Below are 27,455 nucleotides of genomic sequence, written 5' to 3'. Positions count from 1 at the left end.
CAAAATGAAAATGAACCTATGAACATAAACTCAAGCTTTTCCCATTGTTTCAGAATAATTGGCATCTTTAAAAATAAAATACCTTTATTCATAGTTTCTACCTAACTTGCAAAATTTTATCATATTTCTAACCTAGTACAAAAGATTTCTAAAACTATAGAGAGATGGTCTCCCTTGGCTTTTTCTCACAGAGTTTATGATTTTGTACATTTTAAATGAGATGAAATTTTCATCCAAATAATTATTTCTCAAGAGGTAGCTTAATAGTTTTGTGAAATCTGCAAGTACTCTAGAAACACATCAAATAAAAATGTACTGTGATTAATTTATGTGCATGGTTTTTAAATAGTAGTTCTGGTATTTCATAAAACTGCTAAACTTGTCTTCCAGGATACAATTAATAATGCTTTTTTGATGAATCTCATTGCTTTATCCAAAAATCAAATTACGTACTCAAGATTGCGAAATGCTGGGAATTTTATATATATATATATATAATGTAGGAGTACTGTTATTTATTTATTCAGCAATTGATTAAGCTGATTGAATTGGGCATGAACTCCACATTACTGTTTTTTTATTCACTTTGTTTAATTTAATTTTATTATTTTACATTTATTCTTCTCTCCACCTTTTTATTGATTCAGTGTGAGATACAAAGCTGTGTTTCAAGCTGTTCTTGAGCTTCATGTTTGAGCTTTGGTCATACAATCATCAAACACCCATCCCTTCACCACTGCACGTTTTTCACCACCAAAATCCCCAGTATTCCCCCCACCCAAGTCCCCACCCTGTTCTAACCCTCCCCCTGCCTGTGCGGCAGATAATTTCCCCCAAACTCTCTTTCTACTTTGGTTACATTTGATATTTTGACACCAGCCCCACCACCACTCAAACTTAAGAAAAGGCAATGCTAGAAGATTTGTTTTGTATTGCTTCTTATGGATAAAATATAATGCCTAGGAAATTCTGTGTCAATCTCTTCCAGGAGCTTTAGTTTATAGTCTCTGGGTCTTGGTTGTTGATGAGATTATATGGCACTCGGGGGGGGCAGTTTGTGGATGTGACTGCCAAGCTACTAGAAAACTGGGGACCTGGGGGTGGGAGGAGGCCCAGTCCCGATCCAAGCGGGCTTGGAGATCTCAGTCATGGGTTCCCATCTACCTCTGCACAACCAGTTCTACCTGTGTCTTTTGATCTCTTTTGAGATTTATGGGTGTCTAAAATAAGGCCAATAAAGGAGCGTGGACAGATGAGGTGGAAGTGATTTGTGGGTGTGGCTCCCACATACCTTTTGGCCTTTTATTTTTTTTTTGCTTTTTTAATTTTGAGTCACACCTGGCAATGCTCAGGGGTGTGCTTTTGGGTCACACCGGGTGATGCACAGGGGTTACTCCTGGCTCTGCACTCAGGAGTTACCCCTGGCGGTGCTCAGGAGACCATATGGGATGCTGGGATTCGAACCTGGGCCGGCCTCGTGCAAGGCAAACGCCCTACCCGCTGTGCTATCGCTCCAGCCCCCCTTTTGGCCTTTTAATTTCTTGGTAAACTTGGTCCCATGTTGTTGGGTCTGGTCAAAGGCACAGCAGCAATTTGGCGGTATCTGGAAGTCTGAAGTGACCATCAGGCAGCTGATGCACTCGCCCCACAGGTACAGGTTTACCTCTGGCCGCACCATACCCCCAATGCTGGAAACTGTTTATAAAAAGATTTTCCTTTTAACTAAGGTTAGGCTTCAAAACAGTTACAAAAATAGTAAAATTCCCATATTTCCATTCACATAGCCTTCCCCAAGTATATTTATCTTATATATACATAGTACAAGTATCAAAATTAAGAATTAACAGAGGTACAAAACTGTTGACTAAATCATTAGCCTTACTTGAATTTTACCAAATTTTCTAAGTCACCTTTCATTTTCAGGATTCTCTCCATGATTCTCTGTTGTATTTAGTTGTTATTTCTCTTAATATTTCTCCAATTGGTAGCAGTTTTCATGGGTAATTTTAGAACTAGTATAAATTTAGTTTTTCATTAATATAATCCACATTGGTATAGGAAGCAGATGTGCATCTGTTGGTCTATATGCATATAATTTCTACCAAGGTATCAAGAGTGTAGAAGCACTGATACCTCAGTGTCAGTGATCACACTTAATGTTCACGCTATAGTTGCTAAACTACATTTTCAACTGAAAGGGGTAGGAAATCTTGGAGTTTTTGCTGATTTCATGTCTAGGGTAGGAGAAAATAAGGAATTCTTCAAAAGGCTATGGGGAGTTTTCCATAGTGGCTTAGTCACTAGTCTGAAGGAATTCTTAATGAATTAAAATGAAACAATTTGAGATTCCTAATAATTATGACAATATACTTCAATTCATAAAATTAAAAAAAATCTATCCATAGACCATAATGGATATAAACATGTAACATGTAAGACCTATAATACAGGTAAACAATGAAACAAATGAAGGAGAGGAATAACTCTCACTGAAACTTTTTAATGAATGTAGAAAGAAATGGGAAAAAATTGGAAGAAATAGGAAGAAATGCTGAAGCAAACACCACAGTGGTCAGTGCTCTAAACTAGATCACACTGTGGGATAAGAACCACAACTGATATGTTGAGGAGTACCAGGAAAACAGTGTGAACTCAAAGTGACTACCCATATTATCAAATATATATGAAGGGAAGCAAAATTGTTGCAAACATAACTTACAAAAACCTGACAAACATCATTGTAGCCAAGGAATTAAGGCAAATTAAAAAGAAATATTGCTATCATGTAAAAGCTATGTAGCACTAGCAATATAAAATACTATCTGTGATATACTTTCTAATGTGTTCAGATCATGAAAACACAATAGTGCAACCCATAATGAGAGTAACAGCAGAATGACTGACCAGTACTCTCCCGAATATTAAGGTGGTGAAAGATAATCAAAACTAAGCAATTGACTGTGTATCTTTAATAATTTTTATTCAGCTCTATTTGAGAGTGTTTTAAATTTTGCATGGTTTTATTTCTTTTTTTTTTCTTGTGATGAAAGGGCTTGACTCAGGAGTGTCCATACCTACAAGACATGCTCTTTACTGCCAATTTATATCTCCACCTATATGTAGTTTCTTAACAGATGAATTCTTCAAGCTCATTTTAAAAATTAGGTCACCATGATTTACAAAATGGTTCACAATAGAGTTTCTAGCTTACAGTATCTCAATACCAATCCCACTCAGGAAACTTTTTAAGAAAACATATATTTGAGAAAACAAAGCAAAGAGCAAGTCAAATGTCAGGCAAGATAAACCCCCCTACTTGGAGCCTCATTGCAGTCATAACTCAAGGATCTGCGCTAGACCATGCAGGTATTCCTATTTGCTTTATTCACAAGTTCAGTGACCCACTAGGAAGTTTAGCTGTGAGATGAGACTCTCTTTGTTTATTATGTTTCTGTGTCCACTGGCGGGGCTGGAGTGATAATACATCAGGTAGGGCGTTTACCTTGCATGCAGCTGACCTGGGAATCCTTTGTCCCTCTCGGAGAGCCCAGCAAGCTACCGAGAGTATCTTGCCTGCACAACAGAGCCTGGCAAGCTACCCTTGGCGTATTTGACATGCCAAAACCAGTAAGAACAAGTCTCACAATGGAGATGTAACTGGTGCCTGCTCAAGCAAATCGATGAGTAAAGGGATGACAGTGACAGTGGCAGTGTCCATCGGGTCTCAGTTTTAAGTAAGAGGAATTGAAAACCCAATAATTTTATCTTTACCAGAATAAAGGTGGAAACAAAAGAGGGAAGTAAGGGAGGGGAGAAAAAGAGAAAGGGAGAGTTATTGTCCTCCTAATACTGAGTTGGTCACAAAAAGTTTTGGAATCATATGATAGATATGAAAGCAGAAATAAAACTTTCTCAAAATTAATAGTGATTTCTGAGAGAGGAGGAGAAAATCATAGGGAGAGGGGAACATGCTCCAGGGAGCTATCTTTAGCTCTGTTAGAAATTTCACAGTGCAAAACTGTGACAGAGGATTATATTTTGTAACCTGGCAAATTAAATTCAGCATCCCGATTCTGTAGGTGGGTAAAGCAGAGTGCTCCTGAGGACAAAAGGTACTGGATTTTCCTTTGAAGTGAAGCTTTTTTTTTTTTGAGTGTTGATATATTTGACTGTTGCATTTCAACTGTCACTTGGCATATCCGTGTTGAATTTCATTTGGTAGAACATTGTTTGTTTGGGGGCCAGACCTGGTAGTGTTCTGGGCTTACTGCTGTCTTGGGTGCAAGGACCACTTCTCAAGATTCTTAGGGGATTATATGCAGTGCTGCAGATCTAACAAGGAACAACTGTATGCAGGACAAGTGTCTTAACCCGGAACGATGGCTCCAATCTTTGGTAGAACTTTTGTAAATATGAAGTCCCTTTCATTTCCATTAATACTCTAAGGTGTATATTTTCATTCGAATTAAGAAAAAAAAACAATTTAGGTTTCCTTCTCATTCCCTCTGCAACCTATTGACTGCTGACAGCATCAGGATGATGAAGGTCATGTTTTCAAAGATATGACTCCATGTTTCTGTTGGTCTCATATACTTCCCAGAGTGTAACGTTCCACTTTTCAAATGATGGCCATCATTTGAATAGTTGATAATTGTCTTCAAGCTGGCTTTATGGTGAAGCTTAAACCCAAGACACATATCTGCCCCCACCTGCCCACAGAACTTTCTGAAAAACTGCTTCATTTATTTATTTTTTTACTTTAAAAAATTTTTATTTTATTGGGGCTGGAGTGATAGCACAGCAGGTAGGGTGTTTGCCTTGCACGTGGCTGACCCGGGTTTGATTCCCAGCATCCCATATGGTCCCCTGAACTCTGCCAGGAGTAATTCCTGAGTGCAGAGCCAGGAAGAACCCCTGAGCATTGCCGGGTGTGACCCGAAAAGCAAAAAAATATCAAAATTTTATTTTATTGAATCACCGTTTTAAAAGTTACAAAGCTTTCAGGTTTAAGTCTCAGTCATATAATGATCAAATCCCCATCCCTTCACCAGTGCACATGTTGCACCACCAAGAACCCCATTATATCCCCCTCCCACACCCACCTCCCCACCTGAGTAGCTAATGATCTTCACTTTATTCTCTCTATACTTTGAATGCTTTCGATATTTCAACAGAGAACTCACTATTATTATTTGGAATTTTTCCCCAACAATCAAACCTGCTGAAAAGGCATCATTTGATAATTTGTTTTCCATTACTCAGAATGAATATTATGTGAGCTCGCGCAGTTTTAGATTTCTGATATTTTAGCTCAGTTCATAGTCTAGGTGCATTTCTATAAGAAGCCGCTGGGTGCCAAAATGGGTTAGTAGACCTTCAGGATCGTTGTCTTTAAGGAGCAGAGGGGCTGTTTTCGTGAGCGGCTGCTCTGGATCTCATCTGGGTGGAGAGAGCATGCCAGTAACACCCCCATCCCATGATTTCCTGCGAGCCACGTCACTGCAAACTCATATTTCTGTGTTGTGAGTTCCAGAAGATGGCCGACACCACGTGGGCGCTGCTGCTGTCGCTGCCACCGCTGTCATCTCCTGTGTAGAAAGAGAGGGTTGAGAGAGAAAATTCTTTCCCCTCCCCGGGCGGCTTGGGGTTGTATCCGGAAAAAACGGCCCCTCTGCTCCTTAAAGACTATGATCCGGGAGGTGTACTAACCCATTTTGCTACCCAGCAGCTTCTTATAGAAATGCATCTAGACTGTGAAAAACTGCTTCATTTAGATGAAACTTCTTCCAGTCAATCCTTGGAGACTACTGAATCAGATCATTTGAGTATCTTCATAGATTTCCCCAAATAACATTCTAGGTCATTGAAAGACCCTTGAGAACTATGGAGAGAGGTACCAAGCTGAATACTTCTTGTTGTGCATGCATGTGTGTGTGTGTGTGTGTGTGTGTGTGTGTGGTTGTGGGTGTATGTGTTGTATCATGGGAGTTTTGTCAGCCTGTTAGTACTTCTATGCTACGTCATGCCTTTTATAGTCTGCTGTTCAGCTAGCAACCCTGGAGAGGAATGGTGAACTTTCTTTTCTTCAGATTTCCACACTGCCTACAAAGGTCCCTTTCTTTTCCTTTTTTTTTCTTTCGGTTTCCTCCCCATTCTTTCTATCCTTTTTGCCTCATAAGGCATAGTTTTCACTTGCCTTCCTAAAACTGACTTAATTCTGTTCTATTCTAACCTTTGTGCATTCTCGTGGCCACTTTTGCAGAGATCACCAAAACAATAAGACTGAGCAACATAATCAATAGAAATTCAAACTCATTATTTTCACTGAAGGATAGAAATCCAAAATTAGGGTGTTGGGTAATTTTTTTTTCTGTCCCAGCATTCTCTTATTCTTTCCTCTTTGGAGCTCCTCTATCCAGTGTATCTTTCTGTGTCTAAACTCCTTAAGAAGATACGAATTATATTGGAGTGGGGTTCATATCTGTGGTCTTGTTTTAATCTAATCATTTCTTTAACGGTTCTATTTCCAAATAAAGTCTCATTCTTAGGTTTTGAGGCTTCCTAGAACTTGAACATGTAAATGGGAGGTGTGTGGATATATTGCACCCAGGGCAGCCATAGAGCACCATGTGTTTTATGGAGCACATTCATGAATTTTTACTGTTTCTGTTATGCACAAAGTTCTGCTGATTTCTTATAAGCATGTTTACTTGAAGATGAAAATTCAAATGATGTGAGATTGTCTACATCTCCCTGATATTTCTTTATCTATTTCTCTGATGACAAAAAATGACTTTAAAAAATCATGGTTGGAGATCTGAATGGAAGCAATTGCAAGAAAGGGAAAGGACACACATATGAAACTCACTCTTATCTTTCTTTTATATCAACTAATGTGTACTGGAAAGTCAGAAATAGTATATTAAGTGTTTTTAAAAATTTATTTGATCATTTGAGAAATGTTTTTCTAACAATATATATTGAAAGGTCAACTGGAATGATATTCTTTTTCATTTGTAGAAATCTGGTTATTGTGCTAGTTTAGCAGTCTCTTGTTTGAAATACTCATCACTTATTATCAAATTAGATCCAAACATGTCTGTTTTATTTATGTGAAGCCATCTCTGCTCTAGCTTTAATTTATTTTATGTTCTATCCCCCGTGATTCTCATAGTCATATATTATATTCTTCAAATAGCATGATTCCTAAATATACTTTGTGGTTTCCGCCTTCTACATCTTTTTTTCAATGTTGTTCCCTCTATGTTAAATTCATTTCTTTGCCTTCTTAGAGGATTTAGTTAATTCAAAAATTTCCCTTCTGAATATTTTTAAATATTTTTAAGTCCACCCATTTAATGTGATATCTCACTTCTATGAACTCACATAAAATTTCATTATATTCTGCCAGACCGTGCCTTGTAGTCCTCTTCTGTATTTATTTTTGCTACTTAACAGGCTGACATTTCATTGAAGATAGAGAAATGTCTTATTCATTCATGTATTTCTGCTTTTCTCAGCATGGATGCTCAACAAACATCTGATGCACTAAAGATGATTCATTGAGGCCTTTAGCTTAAAGCAGCCTAAAAACCATTTCCTTTAAATGTTTTCCCTGAGACTTCATTGAAGTCATGACAAAGAAATAGAAATAAGGGACCAGAGAGATAGTACAGCTGATAGGGCACTGGCCTTGTGTGCGACTGACCCCGGTTCAGTCCCAGACACTTCAAATGGTTCCTGAGCCCACCCACAGCGACCTGTGAGTGCAGATCCAGGTGTAAGTCTTGAACACTCCTGGGAATGGCAAAAAAAATAAAAAAAATCAAGAAAACAAATTTTAAAAAGCAAGGAAACGAAATAAGAACCCCAGAGGCTTTAGTCAATGAAAAAGAAGTGGAAGAGGTGATAGGCTATAGAGAGCTTCTGGGAAGCAAAAATGGATAAAGTAATGCTTTCACATGATGCCTGTGTCCTAGAATAAGTACCGACAAAATGTTGACCTCTAGTGAGGTTCTAAGATACAAGATTCCTAGAACAAAGGGAACAAATTTTAATTGAATTTCTATCAACAGAAAAAGTCACACCTATTCCATATATCACAATATCAGTTCTCTGCAGTGAAGTTTACTCAGGTGTTTGTCATAGGGAAAAATTTGGAATTTACTAAAGTGGATAAAAATATGCCTGCATTATATACTAATCGATATTTGGGAGTTGGGTTCAGCCTTCTTTCATCTGGAGATTAAACTGCATCGCTGGATCTCTCCTCACTTGGTATAATCTGTAATCTTTCCCTTAGCAAATCATATTCAGATATAGAAATCCATTTAATATTCTTGCATCTCAGACTCAGAATTTCAATATGTGACCCCTGCAATTTGTTGCCTGTCAGCGTGCAATAAGAAAGAGGGGAATAAATCCATTCAGATGGAGATCAACTACCTCTTGTCATTTAGTATTAGTAATTGTTTAGATTTTATAGGCAGAAATCAAATTACATTTGAGAGCAGATTCAAATACTCTTTTGAAGCAAGGAGCCTCTCAGTAAATCAGGAGAAAAATACTTTTAGATGAAAACTGCATTGCGGGTCCTGGGATCACCAGAAATGATTCCCAGCCAATCAGAACACTTCTGGGGAGACCCATCCTAACTAGAATTTGAAAAGAAAATGTATCTTTGAAATTTGGTGAAATATATGTAATGGTTTAGAAGAATATTGAAGTATTGAGAAAGGGTGATGATGGCTGTTCAAAGAAATCAAATTCAGAGGAAACAATTTGGAGGGCTTCATCTTCAGAATATTTAATTTTGGTTGGTTATGATTCTGAACACTCTGGCTTTTCTCTCCAATAATATGAAGAAGACCACAAAAAGTAAACATATAAATATGGGGTGTTAAAAGTAGGTAATTATTATTTTCAGGCAGATTAAAAAAGAAAGGAGTTCTCATGGAGCAATTGAAAGCAAAGAAAACTTTTTTTTTCATTTTTATTAGTGAATCACCATGCGGTGCAGTTACAGGCTTACAAACTTTTGTGCTTGCATTTCAGTCCTACAATTATCAAGTACCCATCCCTCCACCAGTTCCCATTTTCCACCACCAGTGGTCCCAGCATCCCTCCCACCCACCCCCAACCCTGTCCCCTCCACTCCATACTGTCTCTGTGATGGGGCATTCCTTTTTGCTCCCTCTCATTTTGGGTATTGTGATTTGCAATAGAGGCATTGAGCAGCCATCATGTTCGGTCTATAGTCTACTTTTGGCACGCATCTTTCAACCTGAATGGGTCCTCTCAACGTCATTTACTTGGTGTTCCCTTCTCGATCTGAGCTGTCTTAAAGAAAACTTTTTGAGTGATTCAAGCAAAGACCTTTCAAAGATTGATTGCTGAATTAAGAATCAGTAAAAGTCTTTGCAAATGACTTTGCAAATAGAAGTGTTGAGGATTTAAGATCAAAATGTAAGATACAATACATATGAATAAAGGATTCACAATACAGGAGATACATTCAGGAGAAATAATGCTTATGTTGTGGAAGTTCTAGAGACAGTGGGAAAGTGGAAGAGGGAAATTGAAATCTTTAAATTGAACTGACATCTAGACAATAGAAATGAAAAGTAACCACTCGTGAAGGAAAGAGATTGCCAAATTCTGAGATTCTCATTATGAAAACAAAATTCTTAAGGTGTATAAGAGGGAGAAAAATTTAGTTTCTCAGTTCTTTGTTTATATGAGTATCTACTACTTTGTCTAACGCAATTGGTAAAGGAATATGAATAACTCACAGACCAGGAAATTAAGCCTGTGTCGAGGCTAGCCCTGTGTGAGCAGTTTCAGAGCCACACCACACAAACCTGTACTAAACTTCCACCACCCCATTCTTAGAGCTCTGCTTCCTCCGTCCACATTCTCTGCAAAAAAATAGATGCCTAGCCCTTGCCATTGACTCATTTTTTATTCATTTCCAGAATAAATGTTTTCATTTATTATTGTCTGTTTCAAGGGGTTTAGATCATGCAGTTGCATCATAGCTAAAACCAAAAATTCTCAAGTTATGTCAAGATATGCAAAAGCAGATAATGGGGCCTCAAGAGATTGAAACAGTTTTAAAAAAACATATAAAATGGAATATGGCAAAGCAGGCATCTGTTTTCTTGCCCAGCATGGAGAAAAGACAATCAGAAATCCCAGATAACTAAAACCAAACTGTAATGAAGCAACTTAAAATACACTAAACAATAGCTAGCCAGTAAGTAAAGATAATTCCTGAATATTTTCCCTTGAATAGCTCAGGGAACTACAAAGTAGTTTATGCAAATACAGAATTCCTCTTAAGTACCAGTACTACAATATAATAGTGCGATCACCATTCAAAATTTTTTATTTTTCTCCCACAACTCTATCAAGACCTGATGCACATCGTGTAAGTCTGAAGTTCCAACTAGTTCTTTTCCTCTTTAATTAGAACCCACTGACTTTTTTATTGCTAATGACCAAAATATGTATATTTTCAGTTGCAATAATATAAAAATAACTATGCATCTGATAAAACTGTAGAGTAGCAGCACAGAGAAATCTGGATTGGAAAAGGGTAGGCAATAGCCACAACTTTCAAAATGGAAAGTCAAGAAGTTTCTATAGTTAGTAGTTCACAGTTTCAACAAGGTTGAAGTAAAGAAGGAACTAATCTATGTGAGGTTGCAACCTAAGGGCCAATGGATCAGATTCTGCTACAGTGAGGTTTTAATTGACATCCAGACTCAAACAAAATATTTTTTCTCTTGAATTGTTTTCTTTGGATTGCTTTGCAGTGAGTGAGCAATAATTATCTCACCACAAGCTGAAGTACTCCCCGTTATCTTACATCTGGTCTGATCAACATATTTACTTTACTAAACTTGCTCTGTCTACATTGAAGTTGCAGAGCATCTCTTTGGAAGAGGAATTATTTATACGTGTATATATATATTGGAGCTGCAGCGATAGCACAGTGGGTAGGGCGTTTGCCTTGCACACAGCTGACCCAGGTTTGATTCTTCTACCCCTCTTGGAGAGCCTGCCAAACTACCAAGAGTACCCTGCCCTAATGGGTGGAGCATGGCATATTGGATATGCAAAAAAACAGTAACACCAAGTCTCACAATGGAGACATTACTGGTGCCCGCTCGAACAAATCGATGAGCAGTGGGATAACAGTGATACAGTGATTAAAAAGCCAAACACCACTGCCTTTAAATTGAACTCCTTCAGGCTTAATGAAGGTCCACTTAATGTGCTTCCACACACCCTCTGCGTGCCGCTGGCCTACTGAATACCGATAGTGAGCTTCTCTCCCATAGATTGTACCCTTGGGCATTAACATTGCCCAGCTACATCTGTTTATTTAGATCAGAACATCAAAGCAGATTTCTCAGAAAAGTTCTATGTCTTTTCTAAGGTGCTGAATATATGTTTTCATTATGACAGATTAATTTATTTTTCCACTTGACAATTGCAAAGCAGATGAATGTCTTATAGAATTTAAAACTCTTTGTGGTGACCATCAGGCAGATCTTTTAATAAAATAAACCCCTCATATAACCACGTTGGAGATTTTGAAGACCAAATTACCCTCAAGGGCAATGAATATACGCAATCTTTCTGTACAATCAACCTTTCAAATTTTACATAAAACTTTGTTATTTCCTCTATCTTTCCACCTCCCTTTAAAAATATATATATATATTTTAGTCATCATGGTTCACACTGCCGTTAACGATCATGTTTCATGTGTAACACAGTCACTCACCAGACCATTCCCTTTTTGTTACTTTTAATGATATGACCAAGAATTGTACACACAGACCTGCACACACACACACACACGCACACACACATCCACACACTTGTACACACATACACATTTTTTAGCAGTGCTCATTTGGTTGTGATATGTACATACTTATTGTGATGCTTACCAGGGGTTTCACATTCTGCTTGTCCTTTCGTCGTTCTCTGGGGATCACTTTCTCACGTTACTGGGGAATCCCAAACACCAGTGTGGCAGCAGTCAGACTTGAAATGTGAGGTAGTAGAAGGGAATGAAGTGGAGATATGTCTACAAGGCACGGAATTAACCCAGCCTCCCCAGATTTGACCTCTGTGCTCTCTTTTACTTCTTCTTGATATAGATCCTTATCAAAATAGTGTTCATTGTTTATGTGCACTCTGTACATCTTGAAAGCTGTAACAATCCTCTCTTCTCTCCATGTCAGCAGCTTTTTTTCTTTACTGAGAATGGCAAGCAGCTTTCCACTTCCACCTAGTGGTTGAAAATTATTGTTCCTTATACTGTTTTAAGGTTGCAACTCATTTCTGTTTTGATATCTTATAACATAAAAAGGTGGGAACAATGGTGGAAGGAAGTTGATACTGGTGGAAGGATTGGTATTGAATTAGTGTATGCCTAAAATGCAACTATCAGTAACTTTGTAAATCATCTTAATAAAAAAAATTTTTAAATGTTGGAGTACCACCAGGAGTAATCATGGAGCGCTGCTAGGTGTAACCCCCAAACAAAATAATATAAAAATGGAAATGTGTAAAATTCTTCCTTGATAAGGCATTTTAATCTTATTCCTATAAATTCTTCTATGCAAAGTTCTCAAATAATTGATTTGGGTTTGAGAGAATCATACATGTGTCATTTTTATTTACTCTGAGTAAAAATAATCCTGTAATGTCATGTGAAAACTATTTCTTAGGGAATGGAACTGTTTGGGGGGTTTCCCATAAGTTTTTCAAATGACATGGCTAAAAGTTGTCAGAACCATTTCTTAGAGCTCCATTGTTAACTGTAGTGAAGGCAAGTGAAGGGCAATACCACATAAACACTGTAATTTTAAGATTAATTTAAATTTCAAATCATCATGGGATCATCATGGGCTAATGTCATCCATGTGTGTGCAGGAGTATACGCTGCAAAGACTATAAACAACTAAGCAAAGCAAATTGTTATGAAATTAGTTAAATACCCTAGAATGGAATTAAATAAAATCTTTTTATTTCATTTAAAGTTAAACCGTTGGGTCACTTGCTTTAGAACTTTAAATCTACTTTCAGTCATCAGGTGCTAAAAAATATATTTTATCTTCTAGCAAATATATTTTTCTCCTCGATAAAATGGAGCATAAATAAGGAAGTTTAATTTAACTCAAATAGAAATCCAAATGTCTTTTTTCTCAGTACTTAGGTAAATATAAAGCTTTTAATTATATGGTTGAGTGTGAATTTTATATCACTTACCTTGTGACAAGATATTCTTTATTTCCATTGATGTGAAAATAATTTAGATTGACAAAAATATAGAAAGGAAACTGGTATGGAAATCTGTGTCAATTTGAAGAGGATGATGTGGTTCTTTTATTGTATATTTAACTTCTTTCTTTAAGATTGAAAAGAAGAAAATGTGCTAGTAAAATGGAATCTAGTAATTATAATGCCCAAGTGATTAAAATATAGTGTTAGAGAGGGATGTCCACAGTTACTGCATTTTACAACTTTAAAGGCAGTGGTTTAGTAGCCATGGTTACTCTTCTTTGATCTACCTTAAATTTCAAAACATTCTGATATTCACAATGGATAAATTAAATTAATAATCATTATTTAATTTTTAGAACTTAGGAGTTAGGTTAATAAAACATTCATTTTCATGAAAATAAAAAGTTGTTGCAATATGGCCTTATGTTACTTCTAAAAAATGTAAATGCCATTGTTAAGCACCATAGTTCAATATGTTCCTAAAATAGGAACAATGAATGTAATAAAATAATGCTTATTGTATTGAGAATGGGAAAGTGCAGCCAAATCCTGCCTTTCTCTCTTTGGAAAAAAATGCTATCTTGAAACTTTAAAAGCAAAACTGTGTTACATTCTTTCACTACAATTGCAGGTCTATGTTAAAATATATTACTGCCAAATGCAGAGCTAAGAGCTTATTGCTAACAACCCTTGTCCCACTTGACTGTGTTGAAGTACAGGAGACTGGTATGAGAGTTTACTTGTTCTTGAGTCAAAAACTATACCTGTATTTCTTTATTTTCAGTTGCAATCATAGGTTAAGGAGGAATATGCAACTTGTGTTTTAAAAAAATGCAAAAATCAGATGTCAAATTTGACTTATTTATTTATGCACCATCTGAAAGTTATGTGAAGTCAGTGGTATTTCTAATTTGGAGCAATAGAAAAAAAGAATAGACACTTCTCTCCTTCCCTCCCTCCCTCTCTCTCTTTCTCTCTCTCTCTCTCTCTCTCTCTCTCTCTCTCTCTAACCATTATCTACTATGTCGGGAGAGACTTTTCATTTTTTCCCAGGATTGGTGAGTAAAACTCAAAACTCAGAATGCAGATGAGTTACATACTTTATTTTCTAATCTCCTCAGCCCTTTTTATATGGTGACAGGATTAGAAAGGGACAAATTGTAGACTGAGCAAGTGCTTTTGTACCCCTCACACACACACACACACACATCCAACGGAGGTGAAGATTAAAATGGAACATTGCCCGTCCCTCATGAAGAGTAGGGATGCCTGTGGGAAATGAGATCTGGCACCTCTTTCAAGGCCAGATACCTGCTTGTGCAGCTTTCTGAGATTATCTGAATAGGATAGAGTAGCAGAAGGAGATGGCAGAACAAGCTGCAGAAAGAGCTACAGTGCAGTCTGTTCTCCTTGCTGGGTTGCCAGTAGCAGAATGAATAGTTTTAAGTAGAGCCATGTAGATGGTGCTGCTTCATAGGGTGTTAGCCACAGGATGAGAAAACCTAAGAAGACAGAAGAAGCTTTAAGGTCTTCTCCAGGGCAGTAAGAGTGAATGTAGGAGAGACTTTCTTGTTAACCAGTGATACTATGTACTGGCCCATATCTTGTCCCTTGCGAAGTACTTTTACACTTACTAAGGGTAGCCAAAATTGGGGCAGCCTACTCGAGGATACTGATGACCTACTAATAACCTACTTGAGGATACTGGTAAGTAGTCTGGAGAGGGTCAGATATATAACTGAAGGGGTAGGAGTGTTCGCCTTGCATGCCAGAGGTAGGGGTTCCACTCCTGTGTACCGTGGCTACCACATCACCAGGAGTAATCCATGAGCACAGAGCAAGGCGTGCCCTGGGGCTCCACCAGCTGTGGCCAAACAAAACAGCAAAATTAAACAGTTTAGAGAGCAGAACATTAAGGAAGAATAAACTTGAGCAGAAACAATGGAGTTTCAAGTTGGATAGGGTAAGAGTTTGGATAATTGGGCATGATCTGCAAAAATTTGAATTTGCCTGCACATAATCACAGGACTCAGGAGCAGGAAATTTAGCCAGAGTGTGCCCACAGGCATGCATGCACATCTCGAAGACTTTGACATGAAGTTTGCAGCTTGAAATTAATTAATTCCATTCTATTTTCCCCTTCCTTCCCCTTTTTAGTTCTCTATCACCTTTCCTAATGCTTTCTATGTTTGCCCTGTATGTTAGTGTTTGAATTAGAAAATAGCAAGCATAAGCTTTGTTTTCTTCTAGGTTACCTTGTTCAGGCTTTGCATATGCTACAGTAACATGCTCTACTCCCTTATTCAAGGGAAATAGAAACTGCAAAGAGATTCTTGCAAGTACCAAGCACATACAGTTGTTCTGACTGTCATTTATTTCCTTAATATTTCATTTCATATCTCGGTTCTTCTTTTTCTTTCCTCTATACTTGCAGCATTGCATTTGCAATTGGAGCATTACAAATGCTGCAACTAACAATTGTTTTGCAAGCAAAAGTGGATATACCCTGTGTAAGAAGGATTCATTGCATTCAGTTTTTACCAGGTTTGATAGAACAGCTTCAACTGGATACAAAAAAGACTGTAGACTGTATTATTTCATAGGTTAGGGAGTACTTACAGGTTAACAGTAAGTAAATGCACAAAATTTTTTTATTTGATTAGTGTAAGTGGACTTCAACTCCTTATTACGTGAGTATTAATAATTTTCACTAACCTTTTCATTCTGTACTATTTGTCCTTAATATTTTTTAAACAATTGCCAAAGTTAGATTCATTTCATGTCCATTAATGATTATCAAATGTAGTGATTTCCCTCTCATCTTAATGGCAAATTCATCATAGTGAAAGTAATTTGTTATACCTAAAAATGATTCTGGTGAAGGAGAAAGAATTATATAATTAGAAAAGCAGAACATTTAGTAATTGAGCATGAAGAACACTGGTAGATGATTCTTTGTTCATTTAGCAAAACATTTATTAGGCACTTACTCTATGTCAGGATGGATGTCAGATCACAGATATCCTGTGATAAACAAAACATGATCCCTTTTTCTCATGAAACTAATTTCACAAGGAAACAAGACATTCAAGATGAATTAGTACAACGTAGTGTTCCAGTATTATACAACAATGCCACCAGAGCAACGCTTGAAAATAATGATTAAAGTGCAGTCACGATTGAGTAAGATATAGGAGCAGAAGTAGTGAGAGCCTGGATCTAAGAAGAGTCTTGATCAGGGTAAATGATAGGCTTCTCACGACTGGTGAAGAAGAGAAAGAGAACATTTGAACAAGGCAAAGAATAGGTCAGGAGGGTTTTGTAATAAAAACAAAGCAGCTTTTCAAAATAAAAGCAAAGTTGTTTAAACAATTCAACTGGTGGTTGACACGAAGTGACTGGAGATTTTCAAATGAACTATTACAGCGTTGTGAATGGATTTTTATATATGACGCACATGGGCAGGTGTGGTGTGAGGACTCACACTGTGAGCCCCTGGCTCTGGGATATTTGGCTCAGTGCTTGAAGTGGCTCCTGGTGGTTCTTCGTGGGGTACTAAGCTACAGTGGTGCTGGACACTGAACTCAAGTCTATTGCATTACCATCTGTAAAGCATGTGCCCAGCCTCTTGTCCTGTACCAGCTAGTGAATGAATTTTTAAAGAACAATTGTGGAAACATCGAATATGCCACGGGTAGCTTGCCAGGCTCTGTCGTGCGGGTAGGATACTCTCGGTAGCTTACCAGGCTCTCCAAGAGAGATGGAGGCTTTTAGGGTGGCCTGCAATCGCCATTACAGGTGTTCCCATAGTTTACACCATATTTGAACCCCATCAAATATGGTGCAGTACTTATGGAAAATGGGTATTAAGTGTCTTATGATTTTTCATGCGGCTGCTTTGCAGCTGCGTGGTCCAGAAACCAGCCTGGAGCATGGTAACACAATGGGCCAACAATGTTACAACAGTAACAACAATGGGGCTCATTCCCCTGACACTGAAAGAGTCCCCAATACAGCAGCATTAGGAAAGATGAGCAAGGAGAGGCTGATAAAATCTCAGGGACAAACTCGACTGCCAAAACGAAGAAGGACTAAAATGACTGCCTGTACTTTCAACACACATATACTGGCATCAGAAGCAGCTATCGAGGACCTGATGGTGCAGGCGCGGAAGATCAAGTACGACATTTTTGATCTGACTGAGACAAGAAGGCATCAATCACATCACGCCATTTTCAACACTGGAGAAGAACTGTTCCTCGGAACATGCGAGAATAGAGCCATCAGTGGTGTCAGTGCCCTTGTCAACATGAACCTGGCCATGAACATTGATTCATTTGAATGCCGAACAACCTGAATCAGATAATAATGCTTGAATAGATGTGGCTCACTGCCGGCAGTTTCTATCTTCATCATCTACGCACCAACATCCAACTACGACAAAGAAGAAATTGAGAAGTTCTACATGGAGCTGGAGAAGTACTGTGAAAAAGACCACACCTTCTACGAGATCATTGTAGGTGATTTTAACACCCAGATATGACCGAGAAGGTCCCCCAAAGAACTCTGCATCGGGAGCAATGGCCTAGCATGGAACAAACAGGGTGAGAGACTGTCTGAGTTCATTATGTCAACCAAGACCGTCCATGGTAACTCACAGTACCAGAAGGCCGAATCTAAACGTTGAACATGGGAGTCTCCTGGTGGACAGTTCCACAATGAATTGACCACATCATATTCATCAAAGGTTTTGCCTGGCCAATGTCGCTGTTGTCTCAAAATTCCAAACTGGATCGGACCACCGTCTCCTTCATGCAAAATTCTACTTCACAGAGCGGGGAGAAAGGACTGCAAGGTTTAAGTTTAAGAAGAGAACTCCCAGAATGAGAATGACCATCAACTGGGAGTTCTTCTACTCAGACCTCTTCGATAGCCATGTCCACATACCGAATTCTGAAGGATGGATATGTCATTCCCAATGTTCTCCCTTCCAAAATCCAACACGCCATTTCATTGGTAAAGATGTGTAGAGCACCCTGTCCAGACAAGGTCAGACCCGAACACCTGAAAAATCTGCCGTCAGTACTTGTCAATACACTGGATTGGCTCTTCTCATGCTGCCTGTCTGATGCAAGGTTCCATCCCAGTGGAAAACCAGCAGGACTGTTCTGTTGTACAAGAAGGGAGACATCCATGACATCAGCAACTATCGCCCAATCTGCCTATTGTCCGTCATCTACAAGTTGTTCACTCGAGTCATCCTGAATAGAATAGGCAGAACACTAGATGAAGGACAACCATGCAAGCAAGCCAGGTTCCAAAAAGGATTCAGCATGATCAACCATATCCACACGGTGACCAATCTCATTGAAGTTTCATGAGAGTTCAATATGCCACTCTGTCTAAAGTTCATCTGTTTAAAGAGGGCCTTTGATTCTGTTCAGACTTAAGCAGCCATCAAAGCCCAAGCCAAACAGAGCATTCAAACCCAATAATCAGGATCCTCCGCAAGCTGTATTATGGATTCACCACCAGGATATCTCCATTCTAAAAGGAATTAATTAATCATCATCATCGACATAAAGAAAGGGCTTTGGCAGGGTGATACCACTTCACAGAAATTCTTCAGTGCCACCCTCAAGAACCTCATGTGAAGACTGGAATGGGAAAGAATGGGAGTGAAGATAGATGGTCGGCAACTACACCACCTCCGCTTCGCTGATGACATCATTCTAATAACACCAAACATTAGCGAAGTGGCACAAATGCTAGCTGACTTGGACCACAAGTGTGGAAAGGTCAAACTGCAGCTGAATCTCACCAAGACAATGTTCACGAAAAACTAACTTCTCCCTGACGTTCCATTTGCTCTCAATGGAATAAACATCTCGAGTGCAGCAGCTATGTGTACCTGAGTCGAGAACTCACCATGAGGAACGACTTGTTGCCAGAACTGCTCAGGAGGAAGAGAGTAGCGTGGGATGCCTTCAAGAGCTTTGAAGAATTTGTTAAGAGGACGAAGAACCTCTGGCTCCGGACACATCTTTTCGACTCCACCATTCTTCCTTCACTAACATATGCCTCAAAGACCTGGGCCCTATGAAAACAGGACGAGAATACTATTTGTGTATCCCAAAGAGGAATGGAAAGAGCTATACTTAGAACATCACATTTCACTCAAGTGAGAGAAGGAATCCGGAGTTCTGACCTCCGTCGACAATCAAGAGTCAGGGACACTGTCAGGTTGGTCAACCAGTCAAAAATCTGATGGGCCAGACATGTAATGTGATTTAGAGATGACTGCTGGACTAGAGCTGTTATCGACTGGATTGCACAGGATGTCAAAAGACTGCATGGCTGCCCATCTACAAGATGGTCAGACTTCTTTGTCAAAACCCTAAATAATCAACAAAACATGAAAGCTTTGAAACTGTCCTCACGGTGATTTAATAAATAAATAAATAAATAAATAAATAAATAAATAAATAAATAAATAAATACCCTGAACAAACGGTTTGAGGCTCTTTGTGTTCCTGGAGTGAGCAAATACCATTGGGCTACACTAGCATGTGACAAGGATGAATGGAGACATTAGTGGTGCTTGCTCAAGCAAATCAAAGATCAATGGGATGACAAGTGACAAGTGACAAATTTTGGAAGCAGATAAGCAAGAGAATGTATTGGGATTATTTAAAGAATCAGAATTGGTGATGGAGAAGGATAAATAGTAAGTTCAAGAATCAGTTAGTTGTAGAATTATAGAGGCCTTTTACCTGTTTTTTTTTTTTTTAAATTTGATTTCCTTCTCATTCAAAAGTTCCTTTAAGGGCTTGAGAGTTAGTGCAGGGGTAAGACTTTGATTTGCTCAGGGTAAACATATTGTTCCCGAGCACTGCTAGGAGTGAGCCCTTAGTGCATTGTCAGGAGTAAGCACTGAGTATATTCAGGTGTGTCCTCCAAATCAAAAACAAAAAGCAACGTTAAAAAATAAACCTTTAAATAAGGCTGCCTGGATGTATAAATTGAGACACAAAAAATTAGGACAGAAATTGAAAGCCAACATTTCTTTTTGTTTTATGTAGATCTGTACTCTATATAAGGCCCTGCATTATTATATTTTATTGGTATATGCTTGATATGTACATACATATATATTGCACTCTATTAGTGCCTGGGGTACAATTTATTGATTATGACCATATCTATACTGAAAAATCACTATTGTAAATCTTGTTCCCATCATACCAGTAGGTTTGATTACAGTTTTTGCCTATGGAAAATGCCCATAAAAAGTACATTATTATTTATCTCTAGTCACTGTGCTGTAGTTTGTATCCATAGTACATATTTAATTTTGTGACTGGAAGTATGTGCCTTTGCCCCCATCACCTACTTTACTCATTTCTGGCTCTTGGAAACCACCAGTTCTTCTCTGTATTTTTATTTTTGTTTTGTTTGTTTGCCATTCTTTTTTTTTTTCTTGGTTTCTTTCTTTCTTTGGATTCCACCTACTTTGCAGGCCATAAAAGACTAATTGTGGGGCTGGAGTAATAGCATAGTGGGTAGGGCATGTGCCTTGCACAAAGCCAACCCAGGTTCAATCCCTGGCATCCCACACTCCTGAGCACCACCAGGAGTAATTCCTAAATGCAGAGCCAGGAGTACTGCCTGAGCATCTCCAGGTGTGAACTAAAATGCAAAATAAATAAATAAATGGTAGACTAATTGTTCTGTTTTATTTTTGTGTACAATAATGCTTACAATATTGATCTACGTTCTCCTATGTACTAGAATTTCCCTTTTTATGGCCAGATAATAGTTTATTTTACACAACTTTTCTATCACTCACTTTGAATTCATTTTCTATTCTTTCTGTTAGGTTGATACCACATTTTAATGAATTATAAATCATACTGCAACAAACATAGTATGGATAGCCTTTTTTATATAATAGGTTTTTAAAAAATTCTTCTTTGAGGCTAGAGCGATAGCACAGCAGATAGGGCGTTTGCCTTGCACGCAGCCAACTTGGGTTCAATTCCCAGCATTCCATATGGTCCCCTGAGCACCGCCAGGAGTAATTCCTGAGTGTAGAGCCAGGAGTAACCCCTGTGCATCGCCGGGTGTGATCCAAAAAGAAAATAAAAATCTTCTTTGGTTACATACACAGAAGTGGAATTGCTGAATCATGCAGTAATTCCATATTTAAAAAATTTTGAGACAAGTCTATAGTGATTTCAATGTTGACCAATTTCCTTTTCCAATTTCAGTATTCTTTTTTCTCTCTCCTTCCTTCCTTCCTTCCTTCCTTCCTTCCTTCCTTCCTTCCTTCCTTCCTTCCTTCCTTCCTTCCTTCCTTCCTTCCTTCCATCCATCCATCCTTTCTTACCCACCTTCCTCCTCCCCTCCCTCCCTTCTTGCTCCCCTCCCTCCCTTCCTCCACCCCTCCCTCCTTTCCTTCCCTCCTTTCCTTCCTTCCTTTCCTTCCTTCCTTCCCTCCCTTCCTCCCTCCCTCCCTCCCTCCTTCCTTCCTTCCTTCCTTCCTTCCTTCCTTCCTTCCTTCCTTCCTTCCTTCCTTCCTTCCTTCCTTCCTTCCTTCCTTCCTTCCTTCTCCTCCTCCGCCTCCTTCTCCTCCTCCTCCTCCTCCTCCTCCTTCTTCTTCTTCTTCTTCTTCTCCTTCTTCTTCTTCTTCTTCTTCTTCTTCTTCTTCTTCTTCTTCTTCTTCTTCTTCTTCTTCTTCTTCTTCTTCTTCTTCTTCTTCTTCTTCTTCTTCTTCTTTTTCCTCCCTCCCTCCCTCCCTCTCTCTCTCTTTCTTTCTTTCTTTCTTTCTTTCTTTCTTTCTTTCTTTCTTTCTTTCTTTCTTTCTTTCTTTCTTTCTTTCTTTCTTTTTTCCTTCCTTTCTTTCTTTCTTGTATGGGTGATACTGGGATTTTGTATATCATGGTTAGTAATAATTTGAAACTTTATCTGTGCCTATTGGCTATCTTTGTCTTTTTTTGGTGGAGAGGGACTCAGTTTAGATTTTCTGCCCACTTCAAAATTGAATTACTTGAGACTTTTCTGCCCAGTTCAAAATTAGATTGCTTGAATTTTTGTTTTCTGTCCAATTGTATCTCTTCAGTTTTTGTTATGACATTCTTTGCTGTGCAGATTCTTTTTAGTTTGATACAATTCCGTTTACCTGTTTTTTCTTTAATGGCCTTTGTTTTGCTGTCCAATGCAAACTAGCATTATTCAGATTACTTTTGAGACACTGCCTCTATTTTCTCCAGTAACTTTATGGTTTTAGGTCTTACATTCAAGTTATGATCCATTTTGAACTTATTTTATGCATGATGTAAGATAGTGTACCTTAGTGTTATAGTTTCATTCTTTATACATGGTATTCAGTGTCTCCTGCACCATTCTTTGTCAATATTTCCTTTTCCCTACTGAGTATTCTTGGTTTATCGTTATAAGCTAACCTGCCCTATATGTGTGGGTTTTTTCCATGCTCTTTGATGTATTACATTGAAGTATGTGTGTATTTTCACACGTTGATTACTATAACTTAATAATAAATAGGAGAATAGTTACTCTTATATTCCTTGTAGTCATGAACTATGAATTTACAACTTTTTCTGGCACACACCAGCTACTTACTATTTTATGCAGGAATGAATAAGTGGACATACTCATTACTATTAAATAGCGTTGCTAATTTCAAACATGTGTAAAGCAATTGGCATGAGCTGAAGAAAAACATTTGTGCATTGCATAATCAGCTGAAATGAGAGATTTTTTATTAACTATCAAAGATTTTAGAAGAAATCATAAAGAGATAATCCCTGGGGTGAAGGTTACCAATATAAAACAGTCTGAAGACAAGCGAATCATTTAAGAAAACTCATTTTGACTGTCCTTGTCTGACCTCTTTCTCTTCTGTGCCCTTCTTGGCTACCACATTGCAATGCCATTTCAGCCTCTGAAATTAGATTCATTATTCTCTTGAATAACTTTTAGTACCCTATGTGATAAGCATTTGACCTCATGCTGGTTTTCTCATTCCCAAACTAATTCTGATAAATGACCAGCATTTCCTTTTATTCTTCCAACCCTTCAAGGGATTTTGTCAAATACTGTCTTACCAGATAGCAGTAAGAAAACATAACAAAGCTAATTTTATTATTGTTTGCCAAAGGGAATGTTTTGTCCACCAGCAATAGTCATTCTTTGGAAACAAGAGTTAGGCATAGCCAAACACAGTTGAGTTCATGTTTTGTTTTACTGTTTTACTTTATTATTTTCAAGAATATCCTAACTTTATGAAGAAGGGGTGAAAGTTTCAAGACCATTATTCTTTAGTAGTTGACTATGCCGGCTGAAGGTGACTCTGAACTTTAGCAGTGGAAGATATACTAGCAAAGTAAAATGAGAACCAATAATTTCTGAGTCATTACTATGATCCAAACATCTGCTAAGTAATTTATTTGGATTACCTCATTTTATTCAAGCCAACAAGACTAGTACTGTTTTTCAAAAAAGCAGGGACAAATCACATAGGCAAGATTGCAGGTTTAGAATATATATCAGGCCAATAGAAGAAATCAAGTCCCAGGTCCTTAGCTTTGAAGACTATTTAGAAAAAAAAAGTGAATGAATTGCAAATGAAACATGAAACATGCCTGAGTTTTCTAACACCTTGAAGATATTGTAATATAATTACCCCCCCAATAATCTTTTACAATGAGTTCAAAATGGCTTTTTTATATATTGGGGGAAGGGAGAGGGAATGCAACACATGAGAGGTGCTCAGGGCTCACTCCTGGCTCTGTACTCAAGGTCACTCCTGGCCATGCTTAGCCGAGGATAGACAGCGGCAGGAATCTCACCAGATCAGCTGTATACAAGGCAAATATTTTATCTCCTGCACTATCTCTATCGCATCTAAAATGTTGTTGTTCTTTTTTACCTCAAATGTGTTAAATAGGACTTACCTCCTTTTTTTTCTATTAAGGATCTACAGCAACACTGATGAAATATTTTCATGTCTATAGTGCTTTCGCAATCCTCACAGAAGGTGCATTTATTGTGTTTGTAGTGTACATAAGTCTTATTCAGCAAGGCTAAGTGGAATCTATTGCACACAATAGGAAAATAAAAACTTTTGACTAGAGTAAATGCTTCATAGTTGAATTTTATATGTATTTCCAAGACCATTTAGCAGTATATTCCGGAGCAAAAGTAACTGCACTTTCTCCGATCAATTTTTTTTAAATACATTGGGATCCTTTTGGACACCCCTATTTTTATGTCAAATTATGACTTTAATTTTTCTCTTTTATGGGGAGAGAGACATTGGGCCACATCTGGCAATGCTCAGGGCCCATTCCTGTTACTGTGTAAGAAGTCAGCTCTGTTACACGTGGGCGACCAAATGTCGTGCAAGGGGTAGAACCTGAATCTGCAGCATGCATGAAAGAGCCTTATTCCTGCCCTCTCTCTCCAGTCCTAGGATCTTTTTAAAATCACTACACAGGCACATATGCTGCTCAAACCCATGTGCTGCTTGTACCGACATGGCCCAAGCATGTGTGACCCACATCTCCTCGCTGGAGATGTATGCTTTCATGCTTCCATATCTAATGTAGGGGACCTCTCCACCTTTGGAGTGGCCGCTTTCCCTCTCGAGAGCATTACTCTCCACTCTCTCCTACTTTATCTCCATCCTCCCCTTAGGAACCTCCAAATAAAGTCTATTTTACTTCAAATAATTTTTTTAAATAAAATTAAATTGCTGCACAAATGGAAGAAAACCATTACAAAGGTATGAGTAGCAATTAAGAATAAAATTTCAGTGGAATAAAACTGGTAGATTGAAGCCTATACACTTATAATTACAAATATAAGACAAAATTAATTATATGCTGAGATCAAACAAGTATCATAACTGAGATGATATGAATTCTGTTACTGAGAATATTCTGTTACTGAGAACCCAGGTGTGTGTAATTCCATCAGGGGCTAACATCCAGAGACTTAAAAGTGAGCTCCCAGAAGAAAGCGATGCAGAGAGTCTCTTGCCCGCACACCTGGCCATCTTCCCCAGGGCCCCTTGGAGGGGATGGGCTCCAGCTTCCCTCCCCACCCCGAGCAGAGCTCCCGGTCGCCGAAGACCACCAGAATCTAGCTACAGCCATGCTCGAGGTTCCTCTCCACATGTTTGGACAGGCCTCACACATGAAGGTACCGGCAGACACATGAAGGTACCGGCAGAGGAACCCAGGTGTGTGTAATTCCATCAGTGGTCAGTACCCAGAGACTTAAAAGCGAGCTCCCAGAAGCGATATCTTGTAGCCTACTTCTCCTTCTGGGAGAAAATGGCAAGCTTCTGAGTTTCCTGCCCACATGGGACAGCCTTGCAAGCTTTCCATGGTGTATTCATATGCTAAAGCCAGTAACAAGCTGGATCTCATACCGCTGACCCTGAAAGAACATCCAGTGCGACATTATCACATCATCGAGAGGGCTGAGTCAAGAGAGACTTCTAAGATCTCAGGGAAAGGACAAAATGAGAGGTTACTGAGCCTGCTCAAGAAATTGACGATTAACGGGGATTTTGAGAATATTATGCAAAGATTATACATTGGAATGTGGATTACAAATAATATATAAACAAAAGCTAAAACTCAAATGCTATAACTCATTTTTTACCATCAGAATAAATGCTTTCCACAGTAGAAATGACATCTGTACCTATATGTTCATTGCAGCACTGACTGTTCACAATAGCCCAAATCTGGAAACAACCCAAGTGCACTAGAACAGATGACTGGTTAAAGAAACTTTGGTACATCTACACAATGGAATACTATGCAGCTGTTATGAGAGTTGACGCCATGAAATTTGCTTATAAATGGATAGACATGGAGTGTATCATGCTAAGTGAAATGAGTCAGAAAGAGAGGGATAGACATAGAAGGACTGCACTCTTTTGTGGAGTATAGAATAACATCACATGAAGCTGACACCCAAGGACAGTAGAGGTCCAGCAGAATTACCCCATACCTGGAAGACTGCTTCCTGAGCAGAGGGGAGAAGACAGGTGGAATAGAGAAGGGATCACTAAGAAAATGGTGGCTGGAAGAATCAGTCAGGATGGGAGATGTGTGCCAAAAGTAGATAATGGACCAAACATGATGACCTCTCAGTGTCTGTGTTGCAAGCCATAATGCTCAAAAGTAGAGAGAGAATATGGGGAATATTGTCTGCCATGGAGGCAGGGAGAGAGTGGGAAAGGGAGGGTATATCTGGGATATTGGTGGTGGGGAATGTGCACTGGTGGAGGGATGGGTGTTTGATCATTGTGTGATTGTAATCCAAACATAAACGCTCGTAACTATCTCACAGTGATTTAATATTTTTTTAAAAAAAAGAATAAATGCTTTCATTAATTGGATAGTGAAAAATTCCCACTTTCTAGTAATATAACATTTCTAAAGCTTACAAATTGTATTTTTTTAAAAGATTTTGTAGTATCACATTGCAGGGAGTTCAAATTCTGCCATTGCTTAGAACGCAGGTAACTTGCTTTGAACTGTGTTTGCCAATTCTTATAATTGGGAGACTCCAGATCTTATGTGACAACTGCTTAATTAACCACATTCATTGTGCTTTTTTCTGTCTGTGTGTATGTGTGTGTGTGTTTGTTGCAGAGAAGGCCAACAGTCACCAGAACAATGGCAGAAGACGTATGGTAGATGCTCTGGGAATGAAGTATACCATATTGTTTTGGAAGAAAGTACATTTTTTGCTGAATATGAAGGGAAAAGTTTTACATATGCCTCTTTCCATGCGCACAAAAAGTATGTTTCTGCTTCCAGTGTGGGATTAAAATATCAATTGGGCCTGGGTTAGAGAGCTGAAAGGGCCCAAACACATAATCTGGCATTGCATGGCTTGATGAACACCCCCACTGGGGAGCCCCTAGCCTACCACCAGATAATAAAAGATAAATGATAAATCACTCATAGCATGTAAAAATTGTTTTCTAAGACAGTTGCTGAATCGTCTCATACAGATGTCTTATATAATGAAAGAAACACATCATGTCTAATGATAACAAACCCTCAGAGTCTGATCACAAAATTGAGCTTACCAAGGTGTGTAAG

At 38.5% G+C, this 27,455-nt stretch overlaps 1 protein-coding gene across 2 annotated transcripts in view; it reads left to right on the top strand.

Annotated features, from left to right (window-relative positions):
• Nucleotides 1-27,455, top strand: part of KCNT2 (potassium sodium-activated channel subfamily T member 2) — a 368,079-nt gene that overhangs the window by 245,825 nt on the left and 94,799 nt on the right. For both annotated transcript variants that reach the window (XM_055144870.1, XM_004619919.2), the window contains exon 15: nt 27,000-27,149. In XM_055144870.1, coding sequence (XP_055000845.1) covers nt 27,000-27,149 — 150 coding nt within the window. The remainder of the gene's footprint in view (nt 1-26,999; nt 27,150-27,455) is intronic.

Source organism: Sorex araneus, chromosome 7 (assembly GCF_027595985.1).
Source record: "Sorex araneus isolate mSorAra2 chromosome 7, mSorAra2.pri, whole genome shotgun sequence".
NCBI classification, from domain to species: domain Eukaryota; kingdom Metazoa; phylum Chordata; class Mammalia; order Eulipotyphla; family Soricidae; genus Sorex; species Sorex araneus.
This window is presented reverse-complemented; position numbering and strand designations above follow the sequence as displayed.